At 44.8% G+C, this 10,578-nt stretch overlaps 1 protein-coding gene across 2 annotated transcripts in view; it reads right to left on the reverse strand.

Annotated features, from left to right (window-relative positions):
* The window catches only part of ALCAM (activated leukocyte cell adhesion molecule), a 184,823-nt gene extending 175,682 nt beyond the window's left edge, over nt 1-9,141 (reverse strand). The window contains exon 1 of one of the 2 annotated variants that reach the window (XM_031672187.2): nt 8,380-9,141. In XM_031672187.2, coding sequence (XP_031528047.1) covers nt 8,380-8,452 — 73 coding nt within the window. In that variant the 5' untranslated portion in view covers nt 8,453-9,141. The remainder of the gene's footprint in view (nt 1-8,379) is intronic. The other variant, XM_006208026.4, reaches the window with a different exon arrangement.
* Between the last annotated feature and the right edge of the window lie 1,437 nt (nt 9,142-10,578).

A 10,578-nucleotide genomic window follows, 5' to 3' on the forward strand; every position in this document is an offset into this window, starting at 1 on the left:
CACCACAATAAGTCTAGTTAACATCCATCACCGCAAATAGTTACACTTTTTCTTGTGATGAGAACTTTTAAGATCTACTTAGCAACTTTGAAATATACGATACAGTACACACTCCGAACTATAAATTTAGAATTTCTTTCTAAATGAAAAATATCCATATTCTTTGACTTACCAATTTCACTTCCAAGAAATTTTCCTGCCAACATAATTACACATATGGATAAGAACAACTATCAGGATGTTCACTGCTGTATTGTTTATAGTGAAGAGGTGAAACAATCTACATTTCCAAGAACTGGGAAGTGGTTAAATTAATCATGGTGTGTACAAATAAACTCCAATACACCATGTTAAAAAATGAGGTACTGCTTGATATTAAATATTCTCTTAACCTCCAAAATATGCTGCTAAGTGAAAAAGGAAAGGTACAAAATGGTGTGTACAGCATGCTCCCACTAGATATTTTTAAGGTGGGGATGTACATATGTAAAGATTTGCTAGTGTATAAGCATTTGAGTAAGATCGAAAAGATCCTCTTCTGACCCACAAGTGATAAGTAAATTAGGGAAATTACAAAAAAAATATTTGAATAACTTCAAGGAATCCCTGGTCACCTCCAGGGTGAGAAGTCATGTTCCTCCCACCTTAGTGTGTTCACTCATCCCATTCTCTCAGCTTATATCTTTTGTTTGATTACTCCTCAGCACATACTTCAGATATCACTTCCTAAAAGAGCCTTTCCGATTTTTCCTAAACTCCAGACCAAATCTGGCCACAGTGATGTAAAATGCTCTTTACATATCTTTGCAGTACTTAGCAAAAATTCTAGCAAATAACTATATAATTAGTTGCTTGGTGTCTGTTTTCTCTGGGAACACTAAGAACACAATTTCTTGGAGTGACAGGACCTCGACTACCCAGTAACTAGTTTATTGCAGTATCCCCAGCACCAAGCACAATGCTTTGCACATAATGAGCACTCAATAAATATTTATTGAATGCTGTTATGTATGTTGAATGGTTAATTGACAAGAGTTTTAATCTTGGATTGGTTAACAGTATGACTTTAGACAGGTAGCCAAGTAATTTTAAGGTTCTTCATAGCTCTGAAATCTTGAACCTGTAGGTCTAAACATACATCAAACTAAGAACATTGTTGTCTCTAAAAATGGTGGTTAATTTTCTACTGAATTTTAGGTAATCTCTTTACCTGTCTTCATCTATCTCAGCTGTCAAGTAAGAGAACTGAACAAGATAAACACCTAAGGCACTTTCTCATTTTTCCAACAACCCCTCTTCTACTACATTTTAGTTTCTGATCATGAGTCACATGCCTTTAACCCTTCAACCTATCTCTCCCTCTCTCCACACACACACACACACACACACACACACACACACACACACACTCAACTTTCCATGATTTCATTCCAGGAGAAGATAAGGTTTGAGCAGTAGGAAACAGTATTCTTCCTGCACACTGCTTGAGCCTCTATAATATTTCTTGCCCAAGGCTCTAGAAGAGGAGGGTGCAAATTATGAATATGGGGCTAAGGACGTGTAAGGGTCCTTGCTGCTGCCACATCCCTTACTAGTATTGTGAGAGGTAGACTGATGGCAAAAATAATCCTAACTCTCTCTCCTGGTCTTTCTCTGCACCTTTTGCAAAGTCTTTTTAAGCTCCTTCCATTCAGTAGATGGAGATGATTTCCCCACCCTCGAATTTGAGCTGGGCTTGGAACTAGTCTTAGCCAACAGCATGTGGCAGAAATGACAGTTCACTGGAAAAAGACTTGCCCATTTCTGCTTTCTCTTGGGACCCAGCTTCCTTCAAGAGAACAAGCCTAGGGAAGCCTATTAGAAAACGGAGGGCCATGGAGAAGAGTTTGTTTTCCGTGAACAACAACAAGCCAAATCCCAGAAGCAAAGCTGCCTGGGCTAACCCGCCCCAGACTACAGCTAAACGAAGGTATCAAGCTAAAATCAGAGAAGCACCGAACTGTCCAGACTAAATTGCTAACTTGCAAAATCATGAGCAACATAAAATGGCTGTTGTTTTAAAGCACTGTGCTTTGGAGTACTTTATTTTGTGGCACAATCAGCTAATACACCATGGTTCAAAATTTCAGTAAGAGTAGCTTAAACTTTTTTTTAGGTTGTTTGCTTGATTTGGACTTAGGTAAATTTTATACCCAGAAATCTCCCAACTATTAGAGAATATGCTGACAAGAATTTTAGCCACAGTGTCCAATGTCCTCTCCCTTCATTCCGTCCTATTAATAAGGACAAATCTATGGCATCCTTTACCTGTGTGCTTAGAAAATGCCCTCTCACCTTTCCTACCCCCATCCACTTTTGGAATTTTCAGAATACCTGAGACACTTAGAGATGGCTGATCCAAATAACATGTGGGTGCCCAATTAGGATAGTCAGTCTCGGCACCAACTGTCCTATCATATGTTGGCTGCCCCAAGTCAGGTCTTGGGGCATATCTAACTGATAGAACTGTAGCTCACATGGACAAAAAGACTTGAGACCTTTCTTCAGTTTTATAGACATCCCTGGTAATTTATTTTAGATCTAAATTGATAGTGGAGCAACTGAGAAACCTCACTGAGGAACAGAATGGGATTCGTGCAGTTGGTTAAGAACTGATTTCAGGATCAAATTGAAATAGGCCTTCCCTAGATAATGCCATAGCTAAATACAGCTCCCAGGTGAATTTCAAACACCATTAGTCTCTTGGCATCTCAGGTGGATTTGGTTTCCATTCCAAACCATGGGACCTTTAATGTTCCACAGCTACTATGATATTCTGGGTTTCAGAGTATAATCTCTCTTATACTTGACATTAAAGGGGCACATAAAGCCCCTTTTTGATACTTCACAGTAGCTGATACTTAAATAAAAGAAGATTAGAAATATGCAGTTTGTCAGGATAAGAAATGCATGTCTTGTAGTTAAGTATTCCAAGACAGACACATAGACAGTCAAGTCATTAAATAATTATGGTGACCATATAATTTGTCATCCAAACTGCCCTTTTGAGAGTGAAAAGGGTACCACTGATAAATGAATAAACCAGGCATAAACTAGGACTATTTTGGATATACCAAGATGAATGGTTCATGGAGTGGTATAAAACAGAGCTTTAGAGGGGAAAAAAGTGGGGGAAGCAAGCCAGGGATGCTGGATACCTGTCTAATTTTTGATTAGTCTATTCTCCCACAGTTTAGTTTCATTATGTTGCAATATTATGAATTCCTAGAAGATCAGACAAAGTCACGTTCACTGAAGCACCTCAACTCAAAGTTGAATTATGTAATCCTTTGGTTAGAAACTGTTTTGGATGGTGCACAACCCTGATTTCCCCTTGAATGGAATGGATAATTGAGAACTGACTGGATGAATAAGAGAGGAAGCGCTAAAAGCTAATTTCATTCTTGGAACATACACTACAATAATGGGCTATGATAATAGGTTACCATAAAACAATTACGGAATACCACAGCACATTTGGAATTAGTCCGAGCTGAAATATATATGGTATTCTGTCCAATAAGGTTGGGAGGAAAGAATATAAATTTTGTGGTTTAAACAGAGGAATTAGCTGGATGAAAATATCAGTAACTTCAAATATATGACAATACTTTGTACACTACAGGGATACTTGTAGTTACTGGAGGATTTAACCTTATCAAATAGCCTATAATATCCTCTTCTTAAATAGAGAAGATTATTTTAGTCATGGCTTTGTTCTCCATAGGGAAGGGGAACTTCTGCCTTAACAAAAAAAGTACTGAGAAATATAAATGGACATTTTTCTGGCCTTTTTCATTTTTTAATTGAAAATAAAAAGGAGCTGATATCCAAAAGTAATAATCAAATATTCATTCATCACCCACCACACCCAAGAAAACTTTCTTTAGCATTCCAGTGAGTTAGCTCACTTCTTAGTATGCCACATAGATTCATGTATAAGAAATAAAATGGGCCTTTGTGAAAACCTAACAGTGAGGAATAAAATTAACAATTTGAGAGGAATTCAAGTTTCTATGTAGACACACAGGCCCAGAGATCCTCTTTTATCATAGCCTCACTAATGTGGCTCTTCTGCATATTTGGGATATATATTGCGTGTGTCTACTTGAGTTAATAGCTTCAGAGAGCTAGAACTCTTTGATGACGTTTTATGTGGAATAAATGGCCAGAGCAGAAAGAGGTGTGTTTGGGAATATAAAACAAGGTGATTATAAAGCATTTAAAATACTATGTGACAAAATGCTGCCATCTTACACTAAGTAATGCTGACAACTTAGTGCTCAGTTTTACAAAGTTTAGTTTAGTATCATGAAAACTTGAGGGAGGGAAAAAAAGGAGAAAAAGGAAACATTTTTGCCTGTTTTTAATAAAATGGTCAAAGTGATAATTAAGGGTAATAAATTAAAGAGTGTTATTCTATTAAGACTGCAATAGAAGTCTTAATTAATATAGCATGTTTTACTTGAAAAATTCAAAATGCTGGGCAAGGAGTTACCAATCTCGCCAAAATCAGAACTATGCATTACATAGGGAGATAATTTTACAGATAATTCTACAGAATAGAAAAATAACTTTCCCAAGGTCACAACATTCTTATATGGCTCAGCTAAAAACTGAACACAGGAGTACTGATTCCAATACAAAGAATCTTCTGTTAACACTTAGGACTCTTAAAGTAGGTTTTTATTGATTTTCTTCTTTTTTAATAAGTCAACAGTAAACAAGCGTTCCCTTTTAAATTTCTATTTTAAGAGAGAAGCTAGTTTGAATTTTTTAAAATGACAAAGTTTGGAATCTGGTCATGAAAGTATTTTGGATTTCTACAGATTTGAAAACAACTGAAAGCATTAGTATTTTCTATTGCCTTCTGTATTGCGCTTACAACCATGGAACAAATCAACTTCTTTGTTTAGGAACATTTTTAGGGCATACATATAAGGCTTTTTCACATGAACATGTTAGCGTCAACCATCACTTACATTTCATTCTAGGAACTATACACACAGTTTAAACAGAGCCAGGCTTCCAGAAGGGATGGCTTTTATTAAGCTTTTCTTTAAGACCTAAAACTCTTTCTGACTGTTGAGGTCTCTTCCCAGAAGAACAGGAGATTAATTCTCTCTGTATTATGTATATACATATATGTTTTTTAAATAGCCTTATTCAGGCCTGGAGGAGTAAACACAAGATACAATAAGTTTATAAAAGTAGGGGGAAACGATGGAAACTAGCAATTGGGAGCCACTGACATTTCTCTAGGAATAGAATTTATATGAATTGTGTCTGTCCAGACTGTCTGAAAGCATTAGTAAAGTACAATTAAAAAATGACTGTGCCTTGCCTAAATGGGCTTTTTACCTTAGGTCATTAGAAACAGAATTTTGAGCTGGCAGAGCTCTCAGAGCAGAGCCCTGGTCCAATTCATCCTTTCTCTTATACATGAGAATGCTGAAGCCCAAAATGGTGAAATGACTTGCTCAAGTGCCTGGAGGTATATGGTCCTGAACCAAAACTAGAAAAGCAGTTCACTGAAAATAGTGCCTCATTAAATTACAAATTGCTATTAGACTAAATAAATCATCAAGGAAAAAGCAATTTTCCTGACTACTAAGCAGTTTGCAGTTTTGAAATTATGAATTTTAAGACCCCACACACAGTAGTCTGAAAGGGCATTATACGAATTGATGCTTTTCCCAAGGCCTATTGAGATAAACGGATACATTCCCATCATAACGTCTTACTGTGAAAAAAAAACTTTCAGTGCGTTTATGTCTTGGAACGAAACTTATAATATTAGTAACCAATTAAAAAATATTTCAGAGAGAGGTGCACAGTGATGACTCAGGAGAAGAAACAGTTAACCGCAGGGCCGCACCTCCTTGTAAATAATCAAGGAAAGCCTTTTTTAAAGCAATACAAAATGTCACCACAGGCTGACGCTCTTTCTACAAGAATAATGAGATTCCTACTCCCTCGGATGCTAAGCATATACTTCATTGCCTTTATCTCCGAATTCAGGTTCCGTGGTTCACAGATACTCTCCCTCTCCCTTCAAAACAGGTAACATGCCATGGCTAAAATATGTCAATAACTATGTAGCGACTGCAGACCAAAGGACCTGAAGGGGCAGTTTCAAAAACTCTATTTTCACTATCAAAACTGCTCCGGAAATGAAGGGCTTGCAGGCAGGGCAGTCAGTCCCTTGGACTAAGCCAGCTATTGGCACTGCACCCCACACAGGGCTCAGCTTCGCGGAGGGCTCCGAAGGAGGCGCACTTGCCCTCTAGGACTTGAGACCTGAGTCTCGACAGAGAGCTTTTAGTGCCATAATCCTTTATTTTAAAACACACTGACCACGCACCGAGAACGTGGCGCACATGCCAGCCTGGTGAATTCAAGGAAACCGCTCATTTGAGGGTCTGAGGCTTCTGACCTCCAGATCGGCCGCGAGTTGGCGGCGGTGAGAGCGCGCTCCCCGGCTGGCTGAAAGCGCGCAGCTGGGTGCCGGCTAGAAACGCGAGCTGGCTGCGCCAAAAGAATCGCCGCGAAGATCTGAAAGCGGAACCTCTCCCTTTTTAGCAGTTACATGTGCGGAAAAACCTGTCCTCCGAGGTGGCCCGACTGAAAAGAAATTCCAGCACCGAAAAGGAAATCGGGCGTGTGCGTGTGGTCCCGGGGTGGGGGCGTAGGTAAGTCTACACTCTCAAAGTGGCGACAGGGTTGAACTGAAAACCAACTGTGGGCGTGTGGATCTTTGCATTTTACAAACTGCATCACCCTCAGTCTCCTTCCTCTCCCCTCCGCTCCAGAGTGAGTGCCCTTCCTTCCCACATCGGACACTGGAATCAAGAAAAAAGTGAAAATCCATACCGTGCCAAACCCAAGGGGGTCTCCCCTTCCCACCTCCCGGGTGTTCTCACCCCACCCCACCTGCTTTAAATCCTGTTCAACTCCCGTTTCACAGTCCCCGCCCCAGAATCGGAGATTTGTCACAGACGCCTCTTTCTCTAGCCTCAGAACAACAGCAGGTGAGCTCATTACCTCAACCAGAAATGTAACTTTAAAAAAGAGATCGAGAGGGGGCGGCCCCCGCCCCCGCGTGCCAGCACCACGAACACACAGCAGCGGCAGTTCACAAACACTAGGGCTCGAGCCCCCAGCCCCACTCTGCCCCTTTTCCTCGAGAGATTCAGTGGCTTTCAAATCTCTTCCTTGACCTCAGCTAGCCAACAACTGAAGGGATGTACAGAAATTAAAATGCGAAAAGGAAGTGAGTTTTTCTTTCACGAAAACTAAAGAAAAGGTCAAGAGAACAAACAGAAGCCGAAATAACAGGAAGTAAGAGTTTTACTTGCAACCGTCTACGAGGGGCTAAACATGAAAACTTCAAAAGGAGAAAAATTTCCCCCCAAATCCTCAAGTCTAGCGAAAAATTAACCTGCTGCTCTGTCCAGTGACGGCGAGCACACAGATTGCCCTGGTAGGACCCACTCGCGTCAGCCGCCCCGCAGGTCTAAGGATGACAACGCCAGGGGACGTCCCCAAGGGTGAGGAAAGGGATTCCCAGGCGAGATATATTAGTTGTAGGGGTTTTTGCCCTTTTTTCCTTCTGAGACTCGATACAGAACTAGAACTGAGGTTGAATCACAAGTCCTGAACAATCCACAACCCCCTCACCAAGGGCTCAAAAACCTGGCAGCGAATTCCAGTCCAGGCTGCGTTCTTTGCCGCTGCCACCCCTACCCTCACCACCCACACAGACAATGGGGGAGGGGGCGTCCAAACCCAGATCAAAGCTTTAGGAGGTTTTTAAAGGGAGTGATTTAGGTCCTCCCTTTCTCTTCTATCCCTCGCACCCCTCCTTCACCTCATACCCGGGGGAAATTACCAGGGGATTTATCAGGAAAAAGTGCGAGTTATTGCCTCTGAGAGCTAAGTGAAAGAAAAACTGCCCGGAGCGCAGTGACGTGGACTTTGATATTCAGAGACTGGAGGGACTGTCACAGGGCGAGAGCTCGCGCCCAGGAGGGAGCCGTAGGGGGAGCCAGACGAATCCTGCCCGCGGGCCCCTGGAGCCCCGACCCCGGCCGCACCCAAACTTCCGGGAGATTTCAACCAGTGACCCCAGTGGCTGCCCGAACTTGAGCTAACCGGCCGAGCCCAAACGTGGGACACAGGTTAGGGAACCCAGGGCCAGCTCTGTGCCCGCACCGCCGTCCCCTGATCTCCCCCACGCTTCTGGGCGCACCGCCACGGGGGTGCAAGGCCCCGGCTGGGGACCTAGGAAACTGCCCCCGTCCCAGGTCGGCCTGGGGCTGCTTCGAGGCCCCTGCTCACCTGGCCTGAGGACTGCAGCGGAGATCAAGAGACAGATGACCAGACGGCAGGAGGGGGCCGCCTTCGATGCCATATTCCTCCTCCTTGGGGGCCACCTTCAGAGTCCACGCAGCAGGAGGGGGCGTCGTCCTCGGCCTCGCGCTGCCCGCGCGCTCGCGGGTCGGGACACAGGGGGCAGCGGCTTCTCCCAGACACACCGCCCCCTGGGCTGTGGCGCTGCACCTTCGGATCTCCGCGGGCCGCAACTTTCCACCGCGCAGTGCCCCAACTCCTCCTGCCTTCCCTTCAACACCCGCCCTTGGCCCCTGTGGCTGCTCCTCCCGGGACCGGCGACCCTCTCTTCCCGGGAGACACTTGAATAAAGGTGGACGCTGTTCTTTTTAGCTGGTCTGTTATTTCCCTTCTCTTAGAATAATAATAATAATAATAATGGTAGTGTCAGTGTGCATAAAAAGCCCAGTGCTAGAAAGGAACCGCCGGGGGTGGCGACAGGGGGTGGCGACAGGTCCAGGCGGTCTCCTCAGGTGGCAGCTGCGGCGGCAGCGACAGCAGCGGCAGCGATAGCAGCGGCGCCAGCAGCGGTCTCTGAGCTGCTCTGACTGGAGAGACTGGAAGGCGTGTGTAAGCTGCCGCTCTCCTCCTCCCCTCGCCTCCTCCCTCTCTCCTCTCTCCTCCCCGCTTCCCAGGACGCAGAGCCAAGCGCAGGTGGTTGGAGCCGGATCCGCAGCCTAGAGGCGCTGCAAGACCGAGTCGGACAGAGTCCAGCTCTGGAACTTCGCGGGGGAGGTGCGTGCCGGCGTCTCACCGCCCCAGTGGGCGGGGCCTTCTCGTGGCACCGCCCCAGGGCCACGCCCGCCAATAGGGAGCAGACACTGGAGCAGCGCGCGCCGGCGGGGCCCCCGGGACTGACACTTCCCTGTGGCGTTGCCGTTGCCCTCGTGATACGGCCTCTCAGTTCACTCTGCCCACGCAGCTTAGACGCGGTTGGAAAAGCCAAATTGCCCTTTTGCCCCCAGACGCCCATTCGCTGGCTAACTTCTCAGGGGTTTTTTGGCTGTGATACTGCAGCCTCCTTCTATAAAGAGTAGTGGGGCTGGGAGGTGGGGGTAGGGAGCTTGCCGGGGGCGCGCACTGATCGGGACAAGAGCGAAGGAGGAAGGAAGGGACTGGAGGAGGTGACAAAGGTGGGAACTTGTCTTCTGGGAGTTAACAGGAACAGCTAGCTATTGGTTGGCGAGGGGCGGGTGGGGTATCCACGTACAAGGCTGATTCCTCCCCTTACTCCCCCCACAGCCCCTTCTCTGACATAGCTTCTTTTATAGGCAGACCACTTGAGTCTACTGCCCAGTACCAAATAGAAAATGTTTACCCTTTCCTTGGGGAAATTAAATCGGAAATTTCTAGATCATAATTCGTCACGCGGATTTTCTCAATGTCTACAAAAGCCAGAAACGTGTGTCTCTTTTATTTTGAATTAAGCGGCAATTTTCAGTTACAAACAGTAAATCCTCAGGTTACTCAGATTAAAAGCCAAGCTCCTCCTTGTCCGTTCCAGAAAGCCAGGCATCCCAGCAGATGGACAGGCTTCTCTGGCAATTTCTAAAGACTGAACCACCTCCCAGGCGGAACATCGGGACGCTGTGTCTCTTTCAGATCAGGCGGAGAGCGTGAAGGAGTATTTTCCTCTAGAACACCCGGGTGGAGCTATCGGAGCCCTAAGTGGCTCTAAATCAGGGACATGGGATCACAACTCTCATCCACCAAGCATAATAAAATCTTGGTCCCAGAACCACTTCGCCAGGGCATTAAATAGCCTTCCGTGCATCACAGGGTCACCCCTGTGTGAGGCCAGTTTCCAGCAGAGAATGCCAACTAGTAATCGTCATATACTGTGCTTTTATCAGAAGGCTTCGAGTCACCAGCTAGATTGGAGTGAGGGAGCTGGCAGCAGAAGTAATAAAACAAGAAGTAATAAAACGCGCGCTCGCGCGCGCGCGCGCGCGCACACACACACACACAAACACACAGTGGTCTTTGAATTCTTTTATCTTTTCATGCTGGAGACTATTAAGCTCCGTCTTCCGCTGTGGTTTTTTTCCGAGAGCCTGCCAGTCTTGTCCTCCCGGTTCTCCTTACATTACGTTAACAGTATTCTAGAGTAGAGCTCTTATATTTTTCCTCTCAAAATAAGTAGTTTCT

This window comes from Vicugna pacos, chromosome 1 (assembly GCF_048564905.1).
Source record: "Vicugna pacos chromosome 1, VicPac4, whole genome shotgun sequence".
In the NCBI taxonomy this organism is placed as follows: domain Eukaryota; kingdom Metazoa; phylum Chordata; class Mammalia; order Artiodactyla; family Camelidae; genus Vicugna; species Vicugna pacos.